We start from the raw sequence: 27,849 nt of genomic DNA, 5'->3' as shown, positions 1-27,849 counted from the left end.
TGACGTCATCAAGCATCGCTAGGAAGAGGAAGTCTCGTTGTATCGCGAGAGTTGTGTGCGCAGCAGAGAAGCGGACCGACTCCATGAAGCGGCGCTGAAACAACATGAATTTCAGCTCCACTGTCCGGTGACTGCTCTCTCAGCGCTTCACGACCTGCCGACGGCCCGTCCGGACCTCCCACATGGATTTGAATAAAGTGAGCCGCTCTCCTCGAGAGGAGGGCGAGCTCGAAGACGGAGAGATCTGCGATGATGAAACCGAGGACAGTGTGCCGATCCGGCGGGGGGATGGTAGCAGGCCGGGCCGCGGCGCTCCTCCACGGACACGGAAAGCTCACCACCATCCGCACAACATGCTGCCACACATGGCCCACCAGCCGCCAGACTTCCGCCTCTTGGTGCCATACAACCGACCTCACGGACACGGCCCCGTCCTCCCGAGCCACCGGCAGCAGTGCGGCCCGAGCGGGCCCGACCGGCCTCCCGCTCCCTCCCCTCCGCCGCTGCTGCTGCTGCCGCCGCCGGGACTCGGTCCTCACGGAGAGCCGAGCCCGCGGACCAGCTTCTGGGAGCGGAGCCACGGAGCCCTGGGTAGGTTCAGGCACCGGGCGATGCCGAACGGTGGACGCGGGCATTGGAACCGAGGCAGCCGGGCAGGTGTAGACAGCAGAGGTCTCCTGGGCCGGTACGGGCCCGGAGACGGTCACGGCAGCAAGAAGGACTCTCCGTCCAGAAAACGTATCCTTCACCCGGCAATGATCCGGGACGTGAGTGAGTGACTGCTGAGGATCTACTGATCCATGAGATAGAACCTGACAGGTGACCCGGTCCATATCATACTAATATATTAATATATCAGAGTATCTGAAGCATGACGTCACAGGGGAAGTTCAATCGCTTTAAAGCTTTAACAGAAACGATGACGTATTCCTGCTGGGAACTTCCGGTCTCCCATGTGGATCAGTGCAGGTGCTATCAACTGATCAACTAATTAATTCATCAGCTGATCACTGAAGACCCCTCTCACAATAAACCCTGACGATCTGAGGACACGTTTGATTCCTGCTGACCCGAGCAGAACCGATCCTGTGGTTCCGCACAAATCAGCTCCTCTCCAAACTGCTGCTGTGCTCCAAAGTTCAGTATTTCAGACTTATTTACTAATCAATAATAACAAGTGATAAGTGACATCCTCACTATAGAGCAGCTGGAGACATGAACAGTCTGTCGATCAATGCGTTTAGATCAGATCAGAGACCTCACCTGTACCGGGTGCTGGTGTCAGAGCGGGTTCTGATCACATGGAATTAAATCTTTATATTATTTGATATTAGTGGCCGACTGTGAGATGATCAATTGGTTAACAGATTTAAAACCTATCGGTAGCTGTTGATAATTAATGAAACATCATCTCTCAGCTGTCAGTGTGTTCTGGTCTTCTTGGGCCCCACAGGCAGTCAACTGGACCAGCTTGTCTGAGATTTGACAGATGAAATGATTGATTGATAACATGATTTTCAGATGAATGTGTGTTTGTACTTTCCTGACCGGTGGCCTCAGAGAAGCTGCTGGGTCGGAACCAAGCAAGGAAACCGGCTCACAGTGTTTCCAAAGCAGAGAACAGTGTTGACGAGTCCTTCGAGGATTTACTGTCCAAGTATAAGCAGATTCAGCTGGAGCTGGAGTGCATCCGCAAAGAGGAGACAATGGCTCTGGAGCCCAAAGAGTCGCCTGCCAAAGACCCAACTCGAGACAACACTGCCAGTATTATAGAGACCAAACCAGTACCAGAACCGACCCAGAGTCCAGAGGACACGTCTGAGCTGGAGACTGCCGAGAAGAAAGTGTTTCAGGCGTTCAACATCAAACCTCTGCGGCAGAAACTTCCGACCACTGTCAACCTGGATGAGCTGAAGAGGAAGTGGGTGGAGCAGGAAGGAGGAGGTGCTGCTCAGCAGGAGGGTGAGAGGAAACACACGCTTCATCTTGGTGTTTGATGTGTGAGACAGCCAGCACCGAGTTCTGTTCTGAAACCACAACATCAACTTCAGCTGCACTGGTTCTGATCATCTGTCATCACATTTGTCATGCCAGGCTTCTGATTTATTAACAAACTCAAAGAGATCAACAGAAACGGGTTTATTACCTAAAAAAAAAAAAAAAAAAAAAAAAGAATAACAAATCAATAATAAATGATCTGTGTGATCAGCTGCTGACTGTCAACAAGTCATGTAATTCTTTGACTTCCTGTGTGCTAACAGGCGCAGTAGAAGAAGAAGGAACAGCTCAGGATGGAGTGGACATGGAGCAAAAAGCAGATGAAGAGTCAGAGGAGACGAAGAAGACGTGTTCGGGCTGCGGAGAGGAGATGACAAAGACGTGTTTGTGTCGAAGCGAGTCGTCGGCCTCCAGCGAGGACTCGGTCATCTCTCCTGACAAGGTGAGGCGGGCGTTACATCACACATCACGTCTGAGCCAGAATAACTGTGTTAAAGCGTCTGCATCTGCTCCCGAGCAGCCGGTGGTGAAGGTGGAGGAGGAGGAGCTGTCAGAGCTGCAGCTGCGTCTCCTCGCGCTGCAGTCGGCCAGTAAAAAGTGGCAGCAGAAGGAGCAGCAGGTGATGAAGAAGAGCAAAGACCGCATCACTAAAGTGGTTCAGGAGAAGAGCTCCACCTCCGCAGCTGCTCCACCCAGCAGGCAGCAGAGAGTCACCACCAGGTCCACCTCCTCAGCCGCCGCCGCTGCTGCAGCAGTGGACAAGAACAGGACCAGGTCCAGAGACAGAACCAAGACCGGGCCCAGACCTCAAGACAGGGACAGAGAAAGGCCCAAAACGAGTCCTAAAGCTGGGCCCAAATCTGTGCTGGAGAGAGGCAGCGTGCCGGGAAAGCTTCACCTGGCCAAGAAGGTGATCAGTCCAGGTGAGACAGCTGCCTCTATGTGAGTCCACTGGAGTCAGTAATCAATAATAATCCAGTCATCACAGCGAACAGGACAGGTTCTGTTCAGTTAGACGCTATGGTAGAGAACTGAAGGCCCTGTACACAGAGAAGTGATTGAATCACTGCGTGAACACCTGCTGCAGGTGACAGCTGACGGTGTCTTTAACACATTGCACAACAAGTCGATCAATCAGTCAGTCGATCAATATAATATTAATCAGTAGCTGTTGTGGTTGCTCATTAATGTTTCAGTTGTTTGTTTTAGCTTCTCAGATCTGAAAACTGATGACAGTCAGACGATCTGCCTTCTATCTCGTTAGTCATCCGCCCTGAACTTCTATCTTGTTAATGTCTTCAGTTTTATATGACGATATTAAATGTGTTGGAGGAGAACGGGCGTGAAACAAACAGCTTTTTGATTATTGGACACAAGCTCCCCCCCGCGCGACGGGCAGGCCGATGTCACAGATGAAAAGGTGAATGGTATGCGATCAGATGAGCTGTGTTTCTGACAGGTATAACTTCAGATCAATGTCATGATCTATAGCCACAGGTCCTCCCTCGATCAGTAACCTGTATCTTAAGTAATGACGATTGTATTTAACTCCAGACTGAAATGAAGCTCTGAGCTCTGATTGGCTCTTGAGGACGACGTCCAGAAAATGTTTGAGTGGATTTAAGATGATGAATAGTTGTGAAGAACACAAACATCCACCTGCTGTTGTGTCCTGCCACAGTGTGACCATCTGATCACAATGAAGTTGTGCTTATTGATCAGGCTCGGCAGCGAAGCAGGCATTCAGGAAGCAGCAACTGAGGACCTGGAAGCTGCAGCAGCAGAAGGAGCAGGAGGAGAAACGACGACAGGAAGAGGAGGAGCGGCGCAAACGGGAGGACGAGATCCGCCGAATCCGTGACCTGTCCAACCAGGACGAGCAGTACAACCGCTTCATGAAGCTGGTGGGAGGGAGGACGAGAACACGCAGCAAAGTAAGAGACAGACACCAACAACCACAGCCTTCAATGTCATGCTTCTGTCTCGTCCCTCTCAGTGGGGTGAGCGGTCAGATGATCAGCTGTTTGAAACACCACAGAAGAAGAGAGCAGAGTGACAGTGACAGGATGTCTGTTGTGTCCTTCAGTCCAGAGACCGAGAACACAGGAAGTCTGCAGGTAAACAAGGTGTGGACGCCTCAGGCAACCTGTACCAGTACGACAACTATGATGAGGTCGCCATGGACACGGACAGCGAGACCAGTTCACCAGGTGAACGCACGCACGCACGCGCACACACACTCACACACACTCACACACACACACCTGTTGAAACTTCCTGTTGCTGCTGTGTTTCAGTCCCGTCTCCGACACACACTCAGCTGACTGCAGACGATCCAGGATGTTTTCCTCAGGTGTCTCTGTTTGTGACCGACTCTCATCACTTTGGAATGGTACGCACCCCAAAACACTGCACCCAGCTGTTGAAGAGAATTGTAATGTTAGCATTAGCATTTAGTAGTTTTATCATCCACACAGTTCATTGTATTAACATCAATAATAAGTTAATGACCGACTTACACATTCATCAGTCCTGAAACAAAAATGACTTTTGAATCAAAAAACATATAACGTTGTTTGACAGTTTGACTGTCTCTGGTCCCGTCTGTCTCTCATCCCATCTGTCCCTGGTCCCGTCTGTCTCTGGTCCCGTCTGTCTCTCTTCCTGTCTGTCTCTGGTCCCCTCTGTCTCTGGTCCCCTCTGTCTCTGGTCTCTCTTCCCGTCTGTCTCTGGTCCCGTCTGTCTCTGGTCCCCTCTGTCTCTGGTCTCTCTTCCTGTCTGTCTCTGGTCCCCTCTGTCTCTCTTCCTGTCTGTCTCTGGTCCCCTCTGTCTCTGGTCCCGTCTGTCTCTGGTCCCGTCTGTCTCTGGTCTCTCTTCCCGTCTGTCTCTGGTCCTGTCTGTCTCTGGTCCCCTCTGTCTCTGGTCCCGTCTGTCTCTGGTCCCGTCTGTCTCTGGTCTCTCTTCCCGTCTGTCTCTGGTCCCGTCTGTCTCTGGTCCCCTCTGTCTCTGGTCCCCTCTGTCTCTGGTCTCTCTTCCCGTCTGTCTCTGGTCCCCTCTGTCTCTCTTCCTGTCTGTCTCTGGTCCCCTCTGTCTCTGGTCCCGTCTGTCTCTCTTCCCGTCTGTCTCTGGTCTCTCTTCCCGTCTGTCTCTGGTCCTGTCTGTCTCTGGTCCCCTCTGTCTCTCTTCCTGTCTGTCTCTGGTCCCGTCTGTCTCTGGTCTCTCTTCCCGTCTGTCTCTGGTCCTGTCTGTCTCTGGTCCCCTCTGTCTCTCATCCTGTCTGTCTCTGGTCCCGTCTGTCTCTGGTCCCGTCTGTCTCTGGTCTCTCTTCCCGTCTGTCTCTGGTCCTGTCTGTCTCTGGTCCCGTCTGTCTCTGGTCCCGTCTGTCTCTGGTCTCTCTTCCCGTCTGTCTCTGGTCCTGTCTGTCTCTGGTCCCGTCTGTCTCTGGTCCCGTCTGTCTCTGGTCTCTCTTCCCGTCTGTCTCTGGTCCTGTCTGTCTCTGGTCCCCTCTGTCTCTCATCCTGTCTGTCTCTGGTCCCGTCTGTCTCTGCCTCTCAGGATTTCTCTCCGCCCTTCCTCTCTCCCATGCTGTCCGGTGTTCCTCCCCCACCTCCTCCTCTCCCCCCTCCACCAGACGAGCTGGAGCCTCCTCCTAAACCTCCGTTTGCTGATGAGGAGGAGGAGGAGGAGATGCTGCTCAGGGAGACGTGTCTGATGTCGATGGCCAACAAGAGAGTGACGGTGGTGGAGGTTTGTTCTCGCTGCTCCTCCGTCAATCTGAACACACCAGACCACATTAACTCCACAACATTTTGTTTTGCATGAGATGAGACTTTTTCCACATTTTGAATAATTCCTGGATCTGGATGAATCAGGTGTATTCAGGTGCTGCTGTCTGTGAGTGAGTACAGTCTGATATGGATCCGAGTAGAGATCTGGTTCTACTTGATTTAATTATCTTTTAGCAGGTTTAAAAAAACACCAATGCCTGTATGGAAGTGTTAGATGTTGGACCTGACGGGCTCCACCGGGTGGGGCTGTCTTTTTACTGTCGGCCATTTTAGTTGAAATAGTAGAGCCGAGTGAATATTGGTGTCAATGGAGATTGTGTGTGTGTGTGTGTGTGTGTGTGTGTGTGTGTGTGTGTGTGTGTGTGTGTAGGAGAAGAGCTGCAGTGCTCCTCCGTCTCCCAGCTGTCAGCCTCCTGCTGACGTACAGCAGCCAACCAGAGGAAACCTGAGCACCGTCAGTCTCAACACAGTGTCTCAGTCCAGAACCAACAAGTTCTCCAGAGGACATCACGCCCCCAGAGCTCCACTGGTGGTGAGACACACACAGAGACACACACACACACACCATGACAACCAGAAGCTTCATCTCATCTGATGATGATGATGATGATAGTGATGTGAAGCTTCATCACACGAGCAGTGTTTGTGTAATCACCGTATGTTTTTCTCTGTCCAGCTGCCCAGACACAAGTCAGTAGTGGTTTCTCTGAACGACTCAGACGACAGTGATTCGGACATTGACGCTTGCAGTTCCACTCAGACGGCGTTTGGAGGACTCGAGTTCATGATCAAAGAGGCACGGAGGACAGTGGAGGTGAGTCCCACCACCTGCAGGTCAGATCAGTCCCTGTGTCCACATGGTGTTTGTTTCACTGGCTGTTCTCAGGAGCGCTGAGAGAAACCTGTCTTATTTGACATGATGAGAGGAGGATGATGTGGGTGATGACATCATCCATAGGAGACAAAGGCGGTGAATATTATCACCAAAAGAACGAAAAGAGCCACGGTGACGCCACCAAGAGCTTTTCTGAAGAGCTTGGTGCTGTGTCTTTTCTCTGGACGATGGCCTGCTGCTGCTGACGCTCCTCGCTGGCGACAACTGAAAACAGACAGTGTGGACACGAAGCCTCAGTCAGAGGATGTAACAGAGAAGTGGATCAGTGCAGAACCAAACACAGTTTAACTCAACAAATACATCAGAACACTGAAACAACGTATTGGCTCCTGTAAAACTGGCGGTCTTCATGCTGTCTGTCTCTGTCTCTGATCGATGGTGTGATTATTATGTGTCTGCAGGCAGCAAAGCCTAAAGCGGCATCAGGATCTGAGAAGGAGAACAATCCGGTCAGAACTCCAGAAGCTTTACCTGAAGCCAAGAAGGCTGAGTACCGTCTACTCAAAGAAGAGATCGCCAGGTAAAAAAACCTCATTACAGACATCCGACTGAGGCAGCAGGTGTGAACACACCTGACACACTAACACTGACACTTTACAGTTTATTTTGAAGTTTTCAGTTATGCAAAACAATAACTCATTTCCATGGACAAAATGGTATAAATAATACGACATGTACATGAAAATAATAACAATTATAATGAAAGAAAAGAGAAAAAAAAACAATGATTATATAAGCCTTGGATCAATGCGCTTTACCCAGCTGGATCAGAGATATATTTTGCCATAGAAAACGGCTTGTGTAATAATATTACAGCTGCTCTTGCTTTTGAGTTAAATGAAGATGCATATACTTGCCCTACCCATTCCCTCTTTAACTTTTGGTGCTCAGTTTTAGTAAGGTGGCTTTCCTGTATAAATGTTCTCTCAGTTTTCAACTTTTTCAAGTAATCATATACTCCTTCTAACTGGTCCATTCAACCCATTTACATTAAATGAAAGAAGAAAGAGAGGTCAGGCCCATCCCACAGAAAACACAATATTAACAAGAACAATATTAATTCCCACCCATAACAGCACTGCTATTGAACAAAAACAGTGCAAGTCCCCAGCTGTAAAGAGTTGCGTGTCTGATATCCCAAGTGCAGACCTGACACTCCCCCAAAGCTACATCGATCAACACCCAGTTCAGGGGTTAACATCCCCACTCTTTCTGAACAAGTGGTCAAAAACAATTGTCAAATACAAGCGAAGCTGTAATAAAATGATATGGATCAGGTCAAATTAAGTTGCAGCATCTATGTTATTAGCTGTAGCATCCAAAATACTCTCAATGACTATAGTGAAAAGAAAATATGGGCAAAGTTATGACTACTGTGTAAAGATAGGTTACACTAAGATTAAATGTCCCAAGCGTCAGTGGACGCATCGCCCGCAGTAAACTTTTACTCAGGCTCATCCTCACCTTCAGGATGCAGTTTATGAATGAATGACATGGCTTCTTTGGGCATTTTAAAGAATTCTCAACGTTGCTGGATGGAGCGGGGCAAACGGTATCCTCCTGGCCGCGAGTTATGCTAGTTCTTCACCTGATCGTATTCCCTCCAGTGTCTAACAAAAGCAGGGCTCACATCAGGGAAAAGCATGACGGGGAGCCATCACGTTGGATGGTGTTCCTCTCTTTTGATGCAGCGGCACAGGACCCTGTCTCTGTCTTGATACTTCAGAAATCTGATTATGAAGGGTCTCAGTTTCTGATCGGGGGATGGTCTGGGGAAGAGTGCTCTGTGCACCCGCTTTATGATGATGGGGTCGGGGAAGTTGTCAGAGCCCAGAGTAGCAGGGAGCCAGTCAGTGAAAAACTTAACTGGATTCGTGCCTTCACAACTCTCCGGTAGATTTTTTTGTTACGCCTGCTGTCATTTTCGAGTTGGTCAACTTTTTCAAGCAGGTATTCATTCTGCTTGCGTAACTGAAGCGCTGTTTTGTCCAGACACACTAGCGTATCTTCTGCATCACTGATGCGGTTTTCAGCCTGCTTAACTCTTGTGACCAGACCGCTCATTGTTTATCCATCGTGATTGCATTATTAAACTCAATCAGCTTGGAATCAAGTTGAGTAGCAAGTTTTTGGTTTCCTTCTCGTATCTCTCTGAGAGAGTGAATCAAACTCTCACCTGAGCTCGTCATGCCGGATGCTAGCCTGTGGATGGCTAGAACTAGCCTTAGCATTTTTAGCATCCATCATAAGTGCAGGACCAGCAACTTAGTTCCCCTTTTTCTTTTTCCCTTTGGATCTGGTATTCATGCACTTGCTTGAAGTCGACTTTAGTTCAGAGTTTGGGTGGTATAAGTCAGTAAAAAGAGGTGTTGTCAGGAGCTCCTAGGGGCATGTCTGTCTATCCTCGCTGCATCACGTGACTCCAACACTGAAACTTTGTGTGTGGTCTGACAGCAGAGAGAAGCAGAAGATGTTGAAGGATCGCAGCTCGGCTTTATCTGTTGCCTCCGACCCCTCAGGAAGATCTGCTGCAGAGACCCGACTGTGTGAGGTGGAGCACAGACTCAATAAGCACAGGTGAGACTGACTGAACGCACACACGCAGACAGACACTCACACACACACACACACACACACGTTCATTTGTGTCTGCAGAGCTTCCGGATGTGTTACAGTCTGTATAGTCAGTTTTTGTGTGATGAAGTCGATATTGATATGGATATTGAGGACAGGTAAAACAGAGTGTGTGTGTGTGTGTGTGTGTGTGTGTGCATGTGTGTGCATGTGCGTGTCAGGGAGCTGCTGCAGAGGGATGAGGCTGTCCTCAGACACCTGCTGCAGCAGGAGCTGAAGAAGAGAGAGTCTCTAAAGGCTGCTGAGGGGAAAGTGGCCAAATTGAGAGAGCAGCTGCAGGCCAGCGAGAAGATCGTTGGCGCCAACAGGACGCTGCTAAAGAAGCTGCAGGAGCAGGTAACACACAGCTGATACAACACCCGCTATCTCACCTGTCCTGGCCTCTATCTCACCTGTGGTCCTCCTCCTGTGCAGGTGCACCGCGTGGAACATCGAGTATCCATAAAGAAGAGTCAGGCTGCGAGGCTGGAGCAGGAGCTGACTCAGGCTCAGCTGACAGCCGGCAGACGATCCAAACGACAAACTGAGTCCAACCAGACTCTGGTGAGAGACACGACCCGTTACTTCCTGTTGTTTCACTTCCTCTGATACACAAATCAGTGGAGGAATATGAGTAACCATCACTGCAGCAAGACAGCGACAACCAACTAAATGTAAATCTGTCCTTAATTCAGTTTTCTACCTTCACTTTCACTTTCTGTAGAACATCACTTTGACAAGGTGAGTCCTCACAGTGACAGAGAGTTAGGACAGGGCAGTAGTGGACAGTGAGGGAAGTAGTGGACAGTGAGGACAGTAGTGGACAGTGTGGACAGTAGTGGACAGTGAGGGCAGTAGTGGACAGTGAGGGCAGTAGTGGACAGTGAGGGCAGTAGTGGACAGTGAGGACAGTAGTGGACAGTGAGGACAGTAGTGGACAGTGCTGCAGTTTACTTTATTCTTAGTGCTTCTTCATTTCAGTAACTATGTTTCATGGATTAATTAATTAATATTTATCAATGATTTGGTCGATAAAATGTGAATGTGATTAATGTTTGTCTGACCAACACCAGCACCATGTTTCATATTAACTCCGTCTGACTGGACCAAGAACACGGTCCTGATCTCCTGACCTGACCTGACCTGATCAGTCAACAGACATGAGTTAGTTCATCATCATGGTGATGAAGAATCTCTGACGACGGTTGTTTGTCTGGTAAATGGAATATGTGAGGATTTTTGGCGACATGTCCCTTTAACTCTAGATGTAGAGCGCTGACGTCACATCCTTCCCACAGCAAAGTCACAAAACTACATGAGATTTATCTTTAATTTCAACGACACGTTATTGATTTTACATCATGTTTGATTCATGACAGTTCAATCAGGATCAATAAATAATTTCTCTACTCAAAGATTTGATCACATGATGACCCGTGGGTCAAACCGGAGGGGGCGGGGCCTCAACTATATTATGGGACATAAACAAGTTATCGGCTGTTTTTTATTTGTTCGTCTGTTGCTGCTGCCATCCGCTAAGTGTAACGTCACATCACCTGTTGTGTTGACAGGTAATACAATGTTCAAGTTTCAGCTTGTTAGCGCGGTTTGTTTCCTGTTAGCACACATTAGCTACGTGCTAATGTACAGTTCGATAACACGAGCTACCTGACAGGTAGAAACACGGAGCTGTCGTGTTCTCACCTGCTCTGGTTCCGGTTGGAGACGTGTTGGGTTCAGTCCAGATGGGTGGGTTTATGGTTTCAGTGTTAATTTAAATCTGTTTTATGTTCCTCAGCTAGCTTTAGCTGTCTGCTAGCATAACTAGCAGGTTAGCATTGTTGATGTACCTGTGTTAGCATCACATGAAATCAATAAAGATAAAAGCGGCAGCCTGTTCAGATCACAGACAGGCTGTCTATCATGGCTGGATAACGAAGTCTGTGAATTAATACGTGGTAATAAGCAGGAACACAGCGAGACAGCAGACATGTGAAGCTAAATGAACTCATAAAGAAGGCCGAGTCTCTTGATGGCTCTGAGCTTTTCTCCGAGGAGGAGGAGGAGGAGGATATGATGTTGGTGAAACTGCTGGTGATCATGAACAAAGTCTCTCAGCCTCCACAAACTGTGGACGAACTAAAGAGCAGCTGCAGCATCAGACTCATTCAACCTGCTGCTGAAGGAACGACTCAGAAATCATTCTGCTGTAGTCAGACTTTACAACACACACACACAACCAAAACATGTGTTTTATATTATTATCTGTAGGTAAGCCTGCGTCTGATGTTCCATTAGTATTTTATTTTATTTCATAACAACTTAAACATTTTATCTGTGAAAGATAAGTGAATGAATGATGAGCATAGTAAACAAGACAATAATAGAAGAAAAGACGATAAACATCTTTCACACATGGACATGATGGATGAAAATAAAATGCGTGTAGTTTATACACAGCATTAAAGTATATAAATATGCCTGAAAGAGACTAATCTAAATGTGTATATAGATATACATAATGTGAATAGGCATATTTACACAGACTGATGTAAATATATGAATGTATGTAACTATGTAACTACACAGAGTAAATGTATAAAATGTCATCTAATAGTATGACTGTACATAAGATGGTGAACTACATGACATCTGGAAATCTGAGTATTGAGAATACTTTGAGTACTCTCTACTGTCTCTCTGTTGTACTGTTTTTTCTGATTACACACATGTCATGTACAGACGAGTGCAGCGGGACTGCACAGAACCAGAACTTCATTACTGATTAATCTCAGATGATGATTTTTTCCCCGACAGTTAGCTGCCTTCAGGACAGGAGCTCACCTCTCAGGTGTCTGCATACAAACACCTGACAGTTGAACGCATTGAGTCATTAACTCCTCATGTGACATGTGACATGACAGTGCAGTTGTTTTATGTCTTATGGTTGAGACAGGAGGGAGTACAGGTGAGAAGTGTTGCTTTATGTTCAGGTGTTTGTGTGTGCGTCACTGACGGAACTGTCCTCTGTGTGTCTCAGCCCAGTAAGTTGCAGCGTGTGGACGGCGCCCCCTGCGGGTCAGAGCGTCACTTTGCAGAGCTGATGGCTCAGAAGCAGCGGCTCCAGCAGCTCGAGTCGGAGTACGCTCTCAAGATCCAGAAGCTGAAGGAGGCTCAGGCCCTGCACAACAAAGGACTCCAATCAGAACTGCTCGCTGAGCCGGCAGCACGCGCCTCCACCCCCCCGGACCCCCATCTGCCACCTCCCCCCACCTCCTTCCCCCTGCCTCAGCCATCCCTGCATGACCTCACCCAGGACAAACTCACCCTGGACAGCGAAGACGTCCCAGAGGCTGATGATCACGAGTCGGAACCTGCAGCTACACCTGCACCTCCACCTGCTGCTGCTGCAGCCAAAGGAGCCCGTCGACACTCGTTCCGTCAGTCCAGCTGCTCTTTCACCAAACCAAACCTGGAGCAGCCGAGCTCCACAACAGCTAAAGACTGCAGCTCCACCAAACCTGACAAGACCTCCACCAGCTCCACCTCCAGCTCCTCCACTTCTAGCTCCACCTCTACCTCCAGAATCCCTGTAGAGATGTTTGCTGGGCTGGACGTAGATGCTCTGAAGCTGCAGTACCAGCAGCAGGCACGGCTGGGAGAAGTGTTGCAGATGGAGCTGCACAGACTCGGAGGACATGTGGACAACCCTCCACCTGGACAGGTGAGCTCAAAATCCTGCATCAGGTCACCAGATAAGATAAGATGTTCCTTTATTGATTCCCCTCGGGAGAAATTCACAGTAGTGCTGGGCGGTATGACCAAAAATGTATATCATAGTATTTTTCAAAATTTCAAAAAACAGTTTCACTTAGAGTCCTACACAGGTCTTATATTGCAAACCTGCACCCTCTGAACCCACCATACTTTAAACAGCATCCGACCAGTTTTCTGACAGTAGCACAAATTAAATTCCGTACCTGAGCCGACCCGCTTTAAATTCATACTGACTGACAATTTTTAAAAATGAAAGTAAGCCAGCGTGGGCAATGGGAGTTCTGGGAAGGCGCAAACATGCATGAATGAGCTCATATGAAATATAAATGCTCATTTGTGTCGCTAATAATGACTGATGATAAGTGACGCCTTGAAAATGGCAATCATAAAACCCGACCCGTCTCTCCAGCGCAACATTGAAAAGTGTCCAGTCTGAAACAGTGTTGCACGGTGCAGCGTTCCAAACGTTGTGTAATCAAATTCACCGGTATGGCAGCATATTAAAAATTCATGTTATAATGAAAATATACTCTGGTATTTGGTGTGAACCGGTATACCGCACAGCACTAGTTCACAGGTAACACAGCAGCACAGAGGGAAATAAGTAGCAGCACAAGAGCAAGTTTCAACATATGGAGACAACGTAAAGAGATATTGGAAAGAATAAAATAACACTTTGAATTAATGAAAATTCAATTAACTATTAGAATAAAGATAAACATACTATATACAGTAACTGTCCTTGTGTAGTACATAATAAATAAATCAGTGCAGTGAGTTCTGAGATTATAGAATAACAAGAACTAATACACAATCAGTCTTTAAGTGATGGTGAAGTGTTTGGTTGAGCCCTGAATCAGTGGAGAGGGGAGCTGTGGTGGGAAACCCTAACTCTGTGGCGGGACGAGTCTGTGGCGGGACGAGTCTGTGGCTGGACGAGTCTGTGGTTGGACGAGTCTGTGGCGGGACGAGTCTGTGGTTGGACGAGTCTGGCTGGACGAGTCTGTGGCTGGACGAGTCTGTGGCTGGACAAGTCTGTGGCAGGACGAGTCTGTCGGCGGACGAGTCTGTGGCAGGACGAGTCTGTGGGCGGACGAGTCTGTGGCTGGACGAGTCTGTCGGCGGACGAGTCTGTGGGCGGACGAGTCTGTGGGCGGACGAGTCTGTCGGCGGACGAGTCTGTGGCAGGACGAGTCTGTCGGCGGACGAGTCTGTGGGCGGACGAGTCTGTGGCAGGATGAGTCTGTCGGCGGACGAGTCTGTGGGCGGACGAGTCTGTGGGCGGACGAGTCTGTGGGCGGACGAGTCTGTGGCAGGACGAGTCTGTGGGCGGACGAGTCTGTGGGCGGACGAGTCTGTGGGCGGACGAGTCTGTCGGCGGACGAGTCTGTGGGCGGACGAGTCTGTGGCAGGATGAGTCTGTGGGTGGACGTGCTCAGTGGTGAGTGGGAGGGGGATTGTCTCTTACAGCTCGCAGCGTTGGTCTCGCCCTCTTCTCCGTCAGCGCCTCCACACTGTCCAGGTTCATCCCCTCCACAGAGCTGCTCTCCTCACCGGTTTGTTCAGCTTGATGGCAGCGCTGCTCCCGATGCCACGTCCCCACACTGCTGCACACAATCTGACACTGGCTGCCGCAGGTAGCAGCAGCTGAGTGCCACATTGAAAGAACCGCCTGCTCTGTCCCTTCATGTAGATGGTGTCAGTGTTGTCTGACTGGTCCAGTTTATTAAAGATGATGGTTTCAGTTTTTTACATGTGATCTGTGTGTCATCGTGTGATTTGTATGTTTGTGATTCACTGCAGGTGGTTTCACTGGAGCTTGACACAACCAGCCAATCAGGGAGCTCTGAGCTGAAGCCGGTTCCGTTTGGCTCATATCACAGCCCTCTGCTGGTCTTCAGGTCATACAGGTAGACTCCACATCAACACACATGCATAACAATAATATCAAGTTGTTTTGAACCAGAAGTCTGAAGGTATGAGATTGTTAAAGGCTCCTGACTTCATTTCAAATCAAAAATTTATCTAAATGAATTTTGATGATCAAAATCAAAAGCAGTGTTCAGTAGCTGAAGAGCACAGCGGCTGCAGCAAAATAATGTGTGTGCTCTCAGGTTCAATCCGTACTGCAGAACCAAACAGAACAATGTGTGTGCTCTCAGGTTCAGTCCGTACTGCAGAACCAAACAGAACAATGTGTGTGCTCTCAGGTTCAGTCCGTACTACAGAACCAAGGAGAAGCTGTCACTCAGCTCTGTCACATACAGCAACACCATCGAGCCCACCAAGTGTTTCTGCCGCTTCGACCTGACCGGGACCTGCAACGACGACCACTGCAGATGGTGAGAACACCTCCTCACTGCTCCTCCTCACTGCTCCTCCTCTCTGCAGGAGTTTATAACACTGCTCCTCCTCACTGCTCCTCCTCACTGCTCCTCCTCACTGCTCCTCCTCTCTGCAGGAGTTTATAACACTGCTCCTCCTCTCTGCTCCTCCTCTCTGCAGGAGTTTATAACACTGCTCCTCCTCTCTGCTCCTCCTCTCTGCAGGAGTTTATAACACTGCTCCTCTCTCTGCAGGAGTTTATAACACTGCTCCTCCTCTCTGCTCCTCCTCTCTGCAGGAGTTTATAACACTGCTCCTCCTCTCTGCTCCTCCTCTCTGCAGGAGTTTATAACACTGCTCCTCCTCTCTGCTTCTCCTCTCTGCTCCTCCTCTCTGCAGGAGTTTATAACACTGCTCCTCCTCTCTGCTCCTCCTCTCTGCTCCTCCTCTCTGCAGGAGTTTATAACACTGCTCCTCCTCTCTGCTCCTCCTCTCTGCAGGAGTTTATAACACTGCTCCTCCTCTCTGCTCCTCCTCACTGCTCCTCTCTCTGCAGGAGTTTATAACACTGCTCCTCCTCTCTGCTCCTCCTCTCTGCAGGAGTTTATAACACTGCTCCTCCTCTCTGCTCCTCCTCTCTGCTCCTCCTCTCTGCAGGAGTTTATAACACTGCTCCTCCTCTCTGCTCCTCCTCACTGCTCCTCCTCTCTGCAGGAGTTTATAACACTGCTCCTCCTCTCTGCAGGAGTTTATAACACTGCTCCTCCTCTCTGCTCCTCCTCTCTGCTCCTCCTCTCTGCAGGAGTTTATAACTCTGCTCCTCCTCTCTGCAGGAGTTTATAACACTGCTCCTCCTCTCTGCTCCTCCTCTCTGCAGGAGTTTATAACACTGCTCCTCTCTCTGCAGGAGTTTATAACACTGCTCCTCCTCTCTGCTCCTCCTCTCTGCAGGAGTTTATAACACTGCTCCTCCTCTCTGCTCCTCCTCTCTGCTCCTCCTCTCTGCAGGAGTTTATAACACTGCTCCTCCTCTCTGCTCCTCCTCTCTGCTCCTCCTCTCTGCAGGAGTTTATAACACTGCTCCTCTCTCTGCAGGAGTTTATAACACTGCTCCTCCTCTCTGCTCCTCCTCTCTGCAGGAGTTTATAACACTGCTCCTCCTCTCTGCTCCTCCTCTCTGCAGGAGTTTATAACACTGCTCCTCCTCTCTGCTCCTCCTCTCTGCTCCTCCTCTCTGCAGCTGTTTATAACACTGCTCCTCCTCTCTGCTCCTCCTCACTGCTCCTCCTCTCTGCAGGAGTTTATAACACTGCTCCTCCTCACTGCTCCTCCTCACTGCTCCTCCTCTCTGCTCCTCCTCTCTGCAGGAGTTTATAACACTGCTCCTCCTCACTGCTCCTCCTCACTGCTCCTCCTCTCTGCAGGAGTTTATAACACTGCTCCTCCTCTCTGCTCCTCCTCTCTGCAGGAGTTTATAACACTGCTCCTCCTCTCTGCAGGAGTTTATAACACTGCTCCTCCTCTCTGCTCCTCCTCTCTGCTCCTCCTCTCTGCAGGAGTTTATAACACTGCTCCTCCTCTCTGCAGGAGTTTATAACACTGCTCCTCCTCTCTGCAGGAGTTTATAACACTGCTCCTCCTCTCTGCTCCTCCTCTCTGCTCCTCCTCTCTGCAGGAGTTTATAACACTGCTCCTCTCTCTGCAGGAGTTTATAACACTGCTCCTCCTCTCTGCTCCTCCTCTCTGCAGGAGTTTATAACACTGCTCCTCCTCTCTGCTCCTCCTCTCTGCTCCTCCTCTCTGCAGGAGTTTATAACACTGCTCCTCCTCTCTGCTCCTCCTCTCTGCTCCTCCTCTCTGCAGGAGTTTATAACACTGCTCCTCCTCTCTGCTCCTCCTCTCTGCTCCTCCTCTCTGCAGGAGTTTATAACACTGCTCCTCTCTCTGCAGGAGTTTATAACACTGCTCCTCCTCTCTGCTCCTCCTCTCTGCAGGAGTTTATAACACTGCTCCTCCTCTCTGCTCCTCCTCTCTGCTCCTCCTCTCTGCAGCTGTTTATAACACTGCTCCTCCTCTCTGCTCCTCCTCACTGCTCCTCCTCTCTGCAGGAGTTTATAACACTGCTCCTCCTCACTGCTCCTCCTCACTGCTCCTCCTCTCTGCTCCTCCTCTCTGCTCCTCCTCTCTGCAGGAGTTTATAACACTGCTCCTCTCTCTGCAGGAGTTTATAACACTGCTCCTCCTCTCTGCTCCTCCTCTCTGCAGGAGTTTATAACACTGCTCCTCCTCTCTGCTCCTCCTCTCTGCTCCTCCTCTCTGCAGGAGTTTATAACACTGCTCCTCCTCTCTGCTTCTCCTCTCTGCTCCTCCTCTCTGCAGGAGTTTATAACACTGCTCCTCCTCTCTGCTCCTCCTCTCTGCTCCTCCTCTCTGCAGGAGTTTATAACACTGCTCCTCCTCTCTGCTCCTCCTCTCTGCAGGAGTTTATAACACTGCTCCTCCTCTCTGCTCCTCCTCACTGCTCCTCTCTCTGCAGGAGTTTATAACACTGCTCCTCCTCTCTGCTCCTCCTCTCTGCAGGAGTTTATAACACTGCTCCTCCTCTCTGCTCCTCCTCTCTGCTCCTCCTCTCTGCAGGAGTTTATAACACTGCTCCTCCTCTCTGCTCCTCCTCACTGCTCCTCCTCTCTGCAGGAGTTTATAACACTGCTCCTCCTCTCTGCAGGAGTTTATAACACTGCTCCTCCTCTCTGCTCCTCCTCTCTGCTCCTCCTCTCTGCAGGAGTTTATAACTCTGCTCCTCCTCTCTGCAGGAGTTTATAACACTGCTCCTCCTCTCTGCTCCTCCTCTCTGCTCCTCCTCTCTGCAGGAGTTTATAACACTGCTCCTCCTCTCTGCTCCTCCTCTCTGCTCCTCCTCTCTGCAGGAGTTTATAACACTGCTCCTCCTCTCTGCTCCTCCTCTCTGCAGGAGTTTATAACACTGCTCCTCTCTCTGCAGGAGTTTATAACACTGCTCCTCCTCTCTGCAGGAGTTTATAACACTGCTCCTCCTCTCTGCTCCTCCTCTCTGCAGGAGTTTATAACACTGCTCCTCCTCTCTGCTCCTCCTCTCTGCTCCTCCTCTCTGCAGGAGTTTATAACACTGCTCCTCCTCTCTGCTCCTCCTCTCTGCTCCTCCTCTCTGCAGGAGTTTATAACACTGCTCCTCCTCTCTGCTCCTCCTCTCTGCAGGAGTTTATAACACTGCTCCTCCTCTCTGCTCCTCCTCTCTGCTCCTCCTCTCTGCAGCTGTTTATAACACTGCTCCTCCTCTCTGCTCCTCCTCACTGCTCCTCCTCTCTGCAGGAGTTTATAACACTGCTCCTCTCTCTGCAGGAGTTTATAACACTGCTCCTCCTCTCTGCTCCTCCTCTCTGCAGGAGTTTATAACTCTGCTCCTCCTCTCTGCAGGAGTTTATAACACTGCTCCTCCTCTCTGCTCCTCCTCTCTGCAGGAGTTTATAACACTGCTCCTCCTCTCTGCTCCTCCTCTCTGCAGGAGTTTATAACACTGCTCCTCCTCTCTGCTCCTCCTCTCTGCAGGAGTTTATAACACTGCTCCTCCTCTCTGCTCCTCCTCTCTGCAGGAGTTTATAACACTGCTCCTCCTCTCTGCTCCTCCTCTCTGCAGGAGTTTATAACACTGCTCCTCCTCTCTGCTCCTCCTCTCTGCAGGAGTTTATAACACTGCTCCTCCTCTCTGCTCCTCCTCTCTGCAGGAGTTTATAACACTGCTCCTCCTCTCTGCTCCTCCTCTCTGCTCCTCCTCTCTGCAGGAGTTTATAACACTGCTCCTCCTCTCTGCTCCTCCTCTCTGCTCCTCCTCTCTGCAGGAGTTTATAACACTGCTCCTCCTCTCTGCTCCTCCTCTCTGCAGGAGTTTATAACACTGCTCCTCCTCTCTGCTCCTCCTCTCTGCAGGAGTTTATAACACTGCTCCTCTCTCTGCAGGAGTTTATAACACTGCTCCTCCTCTCTGCTCCTCCTCTCTGCAGGAGTTTATAACTCTGCTCCTCCTCTCTGCTCCTCCTCTCTGCAGGAGTTTATAACACTGCTCCTCCTCTCTGCTCCTCCTCACTGCTCCTCTCTCTGCAGGAGTTTATAACACTGCTCCTCCTCTCTGCTCCTCCTCTCTGCAGGAGTTTATAACACTGCTCCTCCTCTCTGCTCCTCCTCTCTGCTCCTCCTCTCTGCAGGAGTTTATAACACTGCTCCTCCTCTCTGCTCCTCCTCACTGCTCCTCCTCTCTGCAGGAGTTTATAACACTGCTCCTCCTCTCTGCAGGAGTTTATAACACTGCTCCTCCTCTCTGCTCCTCCTCTCTGCTCCTCCTCTCTGCAGGAGTTTATAACTCTGCTCCTCCTCTCTGCAGGAGTTTATAACACTGCTCCTCCTCTCTGCTCCTCCTCTCTGCTCCTCCTCTCTGCAGGAGTTTATAACACTGCTCCTCCTCTCTGCTCCTCCTCTCTGCTCCTCCTCTCTGCAGGAGTTTATAACACTGCTCCTCCTCTCTGCTCCTCCTCTCTGCTCCTCCTCTCTGCAGGAGTTTATAACACTGCTCCTCCTCTCTGCTCCTCCTCTCTGCTCCTCCTCTCTGCAGGAGTTTATAACTCTGCTCCTCCTCTCTGCAGGAGTTTATAACACTGCTCCTCCTCTCTGCTCCTCCTCTCTGCTCCTCCTCTCTGCAGGAGTTTATAACACTGCTCCTCCTCTCTGCTCCTCCTCTCTGCTCCTCCTCTCTGCAGGAGTTTATAACACTGCTCCTCCTCTCTGCTCCTCCTCTCTGCTCCTCCTCTCTGCAGGAGTTTATAACACTGCTCCTCTCTCTGCAGGAGTTTATAACACTGCTCCTCCTCTCTGCTCCTCCTCTCTGCAGGAGTTTATAACACTGCTCCTCCTCTCTGCTCCTCCTCACTGCTCCTCCTCTCTGCAGGAGTTTATAACACTGCTCCTCCTCTCTGCTCCTCCTCTCTGCTCCTCCTCTCTGCAGGAGTTTATAACTCTGCTCCTCCTCTCTGCAGGAGTTTATAACACTGCTCCTCCTCTCTGCAGGAGTTTATAACACTGCTCCTCCTCTCTTCTCCTCATCTCTGCTCCTCCTCTCTGCAGGTGTTTATAACTCTGCTCCTCCTCTCTGCAGGAGTTTATAACACTGCTCCTCCTCTCTGCTCCTCCTCTCTGCTCCTCCTCTCTGCAGGAGTTTATAACACTGCTCCTCCTCTCTGCTCCTCCTCTCTGCTCCTCCTCTCTGCAGGAGTTTATAACACTGCTCCTCCTCTCTGCTCCTCCTCTCTGCTCCTCCTCTCTGCAGGAGTTTATAACACTGCTCCTCTCTCTGCAGGAGTTTATAACACTGCTCCTCCTCTCTGCTCCTCCTCTCTGCAGGAGTTTATAACACTGCTCCTCCTCTCTGCTCCTCCTCACTGCTCCTCCTCTCTGCAGGAGTTTATAACACTGCTCCTCCTCTCTGCTCCTCCTCTCTGCTCCTCCTCTCTGCAGGAGTTTATAACACTGCTCCTCTCTCTGCAGGAGTTTATAACACTGCTCCTCCTCTCTGCTCCTCCTCTCTGCTCCTCCTCTCTGCAGGAGTTTATAACACTGCTCCTCCTCTCTGCAGGAGTTTATAACACTGCTCCTCTCTCTGCAGGCAGCACATGAGGAACTGCACTCTGACAGGAAACCAGCTGTTCCAGGACATCCTGTCCTACAGCCTGCCTCTGATTGGCTGTTCAGAGAGCAGCTCAGACGATGACGTCAGTGTTGCCACAGGTGAGTCACAGGAAGTTTCCTGTCTGTGTGTTGGCAACACTTCAGCTGTGTCTGAGTCACCTACTCATTCCTGCTGCCTAGTCACTACACAGGGAGTCCAACATAGTGGACTATACAGGAGCTCATCAGCAGAAAGAAAAATGCACTTTCGGACACGTTGGCGCCGTTAATGATGTCACTGCTGTCGCGAAACATGAATTGAAACCTCCATGCGTTTATCCACAGTGCAATGCATGATGGTAAATATTGCTTGGTTAGTGTCCATTGGATGTTCACTACTTTTCGCATTGCATTGTGGGATAATTTGAGTCACTATAGGGTATAATATTTCCCACTAGACATTCAGACAGCATTACAAAATGGCGTAGTCACTATGTAGTGCACGATACAGGGAGTAGTGAGTGATTTCGGACACAGCCAAAGTGTTAAACTTACCCATGATGCTTTGCTCTGTTGTGTAGAAAAATACATGAAGAAGCTGTTCGGCACAAACAAAGACCGGATGGGAGTCGACCAGAAGGCCGTCCTGCTCGTCAGCAAGGTCAACGAGAGCAAACGACACGGTCAGTGAATCATCCTCATCATCATCACCTTCATCAGAGAAAGTATCTGCAGACATGTGAACTCTTCTTCTCCTCTTCTGCAGTCCCTCCGTACACCACCTGTAAGGACCTGAGGAAGTGGAGGCCGAAGCCTTCTCAGAGCAGCTCGACTCCCGAGGACGACAGTGAGGACGACACCGCGGCTGGAAACATGGCGTCTGGGCGACACGGTGAGTGAACATCCAGAGGCTCCATGATGTCATCTGGAGGGATCGATCAGCTCGACTGTTTAACGTGATCAGTTTCTGTTCTGAGAGAGTTCAGTCAGCACTGATCTGTGTGTCTCCTGCAGACAGCGGCTCCAGGACCAGCCTGTCTGCTCTGGATCTCTGTGTCACATCAGAGGACAAACGCTATTTTATCAGTGAGACGGACGACATATCAAACCTGGAGATGAGCGTCCTGGAGAGTCCTGGAAACACTCAGCTGTGGATCAAATTAGCCTTCAAATACCTGAATCAGAACGAGACGTGAGTCACCAAACTGCCTGCTGATGTCCTCGTATTCACCTCTCAGGTGACTGTCATGTTTCAGGTGATGTGTCTGTCTACAGTTCTGCAGCTGAGTGTCTGGAAGCCGCCTTGAACACGTTGTCTCGAGCTCTGGAGACAAATTGTGATAACCCGGAGGTGTGGAGCCACTACCTGTCTCTGTTCTCCAGACGAGGCAGCAGGGAGGAGGTCCAGGAGATGTGCGAGATGGCTGTGGAGCATGCGCCAGACTACAAAGTGTGGTGGAACGTAAGTTCCAGAGATTTCTGACCTGTGCAGTGTGCTCACCTGTCCGTCTCACTGAAGGGACAGTAACGCTGAGTGTGTTCTGGTACAGACCAGATGAACTGGACTGATGTGTGTCGCTGACTTTCTCTCTGCAGTATTTGAACCTGGAGAGCTCGTTCGAGGGGAAGGATTACGTGTGTGATCGTCTGCTGCAGTTTCTCCTCACTGAGACGTCTTCTGGAGTCTCAGACAAATTGTCCTTCCAGCTGATGGAGGCTCTTCTGTACAGAGTCCACCTGAACCTGTTCACAGGGCGCATGGAGAGCGCGCTGGCTATTCTTCAGGTGAAACACTGAGACAGAAGTGCACTTTTGTGTCTGAATCAGCTGAGACTCAGCTGAAAACACACTAATGTGACAGTGACGTAGCCTAAAGACCCAACAGATGCCAACAAGAAGTTATTTAGCCCCTCGACATTCAGATGTTTAATCTCAGCAGCTACAGTAAAGATTTCAGCTCTGAAAGGTTAAATAACATCTTTTTAAATCAGTTTGGATCTCTTTGATTACACACAGTAATCAATGAAAATGATGAATTGTGTGCAGAACGCCTTGAAATCGGCCCATGACAGGAGTATAGCGGAGCACCTGACAGCTAGTGACCGGGCGCTGCTCTGGCTCTGTTACATCCACCTGACGGAGTTCGACCGGCTGCCGTCTGTTCTGTACGACCCGGCAGAGTCCGGTCCGTCCAGACTGGTGAGCAGGAAGTCTTTCCTGCTGCCCTGGAGGAGCCGGCAGGATGTCAGCACGCCACCTGACATCCTCATCGCCCTGTTCCAAGGTACAGCCTCTCAACACGACTGCTCCTGTCTGCGATCAAGCTCCTCTGGGTGTCTCGGCTCGTTATTTGTTTCTTACGTTCTTGTAGATTTATACTTTCGTGTTTCACAGTGGAAGTCAAATGTCTTTGTTGTAGCTGATCATATGATATTAAAGTGTTTGTATCTTTGTGTCCCCTCTCAGATGCCGTCCATCAGTGCAGTAATGAGTCTATGTCTCAGCGTGAGAGGACGCTGGCCTGTCTGTCCCTTCACACCAACTTCATCCTCCTCCACACGCTGCTGGACAGGTGACACCTGCTGCTACTTTTTAACTTTTAAACATTGTGCAACATGTTTATTTCATTTGATTATAGAAATTTGGTGATGTCATTCACAGAGCCATTGTTTGCTGTGCTGTTATGACACTGGAGGACAGTGTGTCTGTGTGTGAATAACTGTCGCACTCAGACACAGTCTGAGCGCAGCACTGTGTTCAGGATGAGACAGTATCATGTAGCAGTGCTGGCCTGGTGTCTGTTGTCTCTCTACAGGTTTGATGAAGGCGTTGTCCTCTGCGAGTCTCTGCTGCAGTTCTGTCCTGAGTCCTGCACTCTGAGAGACGCTCTGGCTGAGCTCCACATCCGGAGAGGAGACGCAGATCAGGCGGTCAGAATGTGGCTCCACGCTCTGGTCGAGTGTCCCAACAATGCCGAGGTCTTCTATCACTCCTGCAAGTTTCTCATGAAGCAGGTGAGGAGAGGTCACGGCTGCTTTTTTTAATGAGTGTCGGGCGTGTCAGGTATTTGATGTTCTGTGCTGGTGTTTACAGGAGAAGTCGAGCGCCATCGTTCCTCTGTTCAGAGGATTCATCTTGAGTCTCTGTGAGGACCAGCAGTGTCACAAGAGACCTGTGGACGTCCTCAGGTACGGTGTGGGGGGGATTCTTCAGGTGTGTGTGTGTGTGTTTCTTCAGGTGAGTCTGACTATTCTTCTCTCCTCAGACACATCCTTGGTTTTCCCACTGAGGAGCTGCTGAGAGGTCCAATCATCAGAGAGCTTCAGGAGCAGCTCAGCCAGCAGCTGCCATACCTCCACCTCATCCACTGGTGTGTGTGTGTGTCTCTGTCTCTGTCTCTGTCTCTGTCTCTGTCTCTGTCTTCTGGGGAGAATAACTGTGTTGTTGTTGCTGCAGTCGCTGGCAGTGGCTGCACGGCTCTGTAGACGACACTGTGGACGCCTTTGAGAGAGCGCTGGGATCCAACATGCAGCAGGAAGAGCTCCACAGACTGTGGATGGAGTGAGTGTTTGTCCCTGCGGACGTCTGTCTGTTTGTCATGAAGCCTCACTGAGCTCTTCACAGGTTGAATGATTCTCATAAATCTTCTGTCAACATCAAACCTGCGTCAGCACCAGCTGATCTGAGACCTTTGTTACCTGAACACGTGAGAGTGATGCCATGTTTTCTATTGAGACAGACAACAGTGTGTGTATGTGTGGGTGTGTCCTTGTGTGTGTCCACAGTTACCTGCTGTTCAGCAGTAGTCAACAGGCCCGCGGTCTGCCCAACACTCAGTCCAAACTGTTCTCAGATCTGGTCCAACGTTGTCTGAGCACTGTCCCATCTCGATTGGAGGTTCCCTTCAACTCAGCAGAGTTCTGGAGCTGCTACACCTTCCACAACAAGGTGAGACTCACCTGAGAGAAGAGCCTTTCCACACCTGACGTCACTGTCCATGCTGAGTCATCAGGCCTATGTCACCAGACTCCATTAACAAATGTAGTGATTTTAAGAGTTGTTGAGTTAAAACAAATGTTATAACCATTGTGACACTTTCTCTCTGACAGATTCCTTCTTGTATTTCGGCATTAAATCAGAACCTGAAAGAAGAAACATGTTATTGATCTAAACATGTCACATGTTACAAAGACACTAAACAGGAACAATATAGGCGACTTCTTTGTCCCCGTGGAGAAAGTCACCAGACTCCCTTAACAAATGTGTCAGTTTAGTGGACAGATGTTGACGCTTGGTTCAAGCTCTGATTGCTGATTGGCTCTTTAGGTGGTGACTTTTTACCTCAGCTGTCTGCCGCAGTCCCAGCATGCACTGGTGCTGGAGAGACTGAGATACGCCATGCCCAACAACACAGAGCTGGGTCTGAGGTACACACACACACACACACACACACACAGTGCAGTGGTCTGTCAGCAGTAGACAGGCTGGTAGTTGACTGTCTCAGGACAGGTGCTGTGATGCTCGCTGCTCTCTCAGTTGCCCCGTTGATGCGCAGGTTGCTGCATCAGGAGTGGCAGGACGGAAACATGGAGCAGCTGAAGTTCCAGGCGAGGATGTTGAACAGTAACTTTCCAAAGTGTTTGGCCAACTGGAACATGTGAGTGCACAGAAACCCTGCGGACGTAATGAGGAGGACGAGTCTGATGATGATCTGTTTACTGTCAACCAATGAAAACCAACAACAAAGTCTCATCCTGTCTGTCACAGAGCAGGGAGGGCCAGTCTGGGGGGCGGGACCTTCTAGAGGTCACCAGGATAAATGCTGACTGGACCAAAACATTTCTGACATGAATTATTGTTTGTTTCTGTGTATTCTGCTAATCTTTGATTGTTTATGATGTCTGATGAATCATTATAGATTCATGACGAGGTTAGTGGCTGCTGCCACTCCAACACAAACTCTGCCTGTGAGGTGTTGTGATGGTGGCCAGCAGGGGCCAGCAGACAGGAAACCAGACAGTGTTGTTGGTTTGAGTGTCAACATGTGGTGTGTTGAATACAGCCGGATGAATGAAGCTGTGTTTGTGTCTTGGCAGAGCGATTGCTGTGGAGGAGGAGCTGAAGGAGCGATCAGAGGTGAGTCAGTGATGGAGGGAGGAAACTCGACAGGAAGTTCAGTCGCATAACCAGGTTCATTTCCTGTTTGTTCTTACTGAACCCGATTTCTACTTCTGCAGGTTTTTTGTGTTGGCTGCAGTCATGTTTCATGTTACTGACTGGACGCTCTGCCGTCTGCTGTTTCTCCTCCTCCCTCTTTTACTGTCTGTTGTTTCTGTTGTAGGTGCGACTTCTCTATCAGCAGGCCCTCCATCACCTCCCACTGTGTGCTGCCCTGTGGAAACATGTAAATCACCTCCTTCACTTCCTGCCTAACACTCAGGAGACACAACATACACACACAGTTTACACCGGCTCTCTTCAGGTGTGCCAGGCTCAGCTGTAGTGGACTCATGAAGGCTCTCCGTGTCTGCAGAGTGTTTGTTTCAGGCAGTAAAGTGTTGACTGTGAGGAGACACACTGCTTCAGTGCAGGAATCATGCACAGACACTTCAGCTCCACAGGTGGAGAGGGCGACAGTTTCACTGCGGGGGAGAGACGGCGCCTGTGTGATGGGCTCTGGTCCTCAGAGGTTTATAATCAGCTTGTGTTTTATTTGACATCATGATGTCAGAGGAGGAGGAAGTGAGTGATGACATCATCCATAGGAGACAAAGATACAGTGAGTATTATTGGAGCCTGTCTGAAGAGTTGACCTGCAGACGCTCGCTGCTGATTGGACTCAGAGTGACACTATGCGGACACGGAGCCTCTTGTTGATGAAGAAACACTGATGGCTATTTATTAGAGAATTATTGGATGTGTCAGCTGGTTTTATCCTGATACACACTTGAAGTGACCCAGTGTTTAAATCACAGCTGTGTTTGCGCGCGTACACACACACACACGCACACACGCACACACCCACACACACACACAGGTGTTGAGCTTCTGCCTCCCCCTCCTCACCCCTCTCTGTCCCCCTCCTCCCCCTGCAGCGGCTGCTGTTTGAGGCAGCAGAAGGAGGACAGACGGACAGACTGACGAGGCTGGTGGACAGATGTCGGCAGGTGGGCGTGAGTCTCAGTGAGTGATCAGACAGAAGACCAGTGAGGGACGCCGTCAGCTGCTCAATAAACTCAAATCAATGAATCAGTCGATCGATCAGCTGTAGTGACTGAGTGAGATCAGACAGATGAGACGAGGTAAGACAGACGTCCCCCTCCTCCCCTCACCTCCCTGCTTCACTTAACTCATCACGTACGTAAGTATCGAGCTGCTACTGCTGCTGACGCTCAGTGTTCCTTTGATTCATGTCCTCCTTTTTGTTTCTGTCACTTTATTTTGGTTCCATTTCCTTCCTGTTTGTTTTACTTCCCTGAGGGGGGGAGGGGTGTGTGGGACGGACGTGACATCACTGTGGTGTTTGACCCCGTGTCTTTTAAAGGATGTCTTTTCTTTGCCTCCGGTGGAACAACAAGACTTTACTTTTGTAAAAGTGATCAAAGAGAAACTTTTTTTGAATATTGATCGGGTCTGAATGTGAGCGAGAGAGAGTGAGAGACTGATCCTCGTCCGTCCGGACTCGTCGGACTTGCGACCCGCTCTCATGTGCAATCTGTCCTTTTTCTTTTTGTCAACATGATTAAAGAGTATTGGAGAGGA

General features: G+C 49.7%; 1 protein-coding gene across 3 annotated transcripts; it reads left to right on the top strand.

Moving 5' to 3' along the window:
* The first annotated feature begins 25 nt into the window (after positions 1-25).
* LOC119024548 (zinc finger C3H1 domain-containing protein-like) lies at positions 26-27,849 on the top strand. 3 transcript variants are annotated; one of them, XM_037107447.1, is made up of 35 exons: positions 26-738; positions 1,561-1,962; positions 2,262-2,440; positions 2,519-2,921; positions 3,721-3,932; positions 4,085-4,208; positions 4,296-4,390; positions 5,554-5,745; positions 6,157-6,318; positions 6,463-6,600; positions 7,083-7,201; positions 9,139-9,258; positions 9,477-9,651; positions 9,730-9,858; positions 12,335-13,018; positions 14,875-14,981; positions 15,234-15,413; positions 21,086-21,207; positions 21,669-21,770; positions 21,854-21,979; positions 22,102-22,279; positions 22,363-22,549; positions 22,684-22,872; positions 23,134-23,371; positions 23,554-23,659; positions 23,903-24,101; positions 24,181-24,275; positions 24,353-24,457; positions 24,544-24,648; positions 24,873-25,035; positions 25,414-25,514; positions 25,643-25,744; positions 26,184-26,223; positions 26,429-26,491; positions 27,183-27,849. In XM_037107447.1, the coding sequence occupies exons 1-35, from the start codon at positions 183-185 to the stop codon at positions 27,276-27,278; spliced, it is 6,294 nt and encodes a 2,097-aa protein (XP_036963342.1). In that variant the 5' UTR covers positions 26-182; the 3' UTR covers positions 27,279-27,849. The 3 variants fall into 3 exon arrangements, with proteins under 3 accessions (XP_036963342.1, XP_036963343.1, XP_036963341.1); XM_037107448.1 differs by having other exon boundaries at positions 9,136-9,258; positions 15,282-15,413; XM_037107446.1 differs by having other exon boundaries at positions 9,136-9,258.

The sequence above is a fragment of the Acanthopagrus latus genome, chromosome 8 (genome assembly GCF_904848185.1).
Source record: "Acanthopagrus latus isolate v.2019 chromosome 8, fAcaLat1.1, whole genome shotgun sequence".
NCBI classification, from domain to species: Eukaryota; Metazoa; Chordata; class Actinopteri; order Spariformes; family Sparidae; genus Acanthopagrus; species Acanthopagrus latus.
The sequence above is the reverse complement of the archived record's forward strand: the minus strand, read 5'-3'. Positions and strand labels throughout refer to the sequence as shown.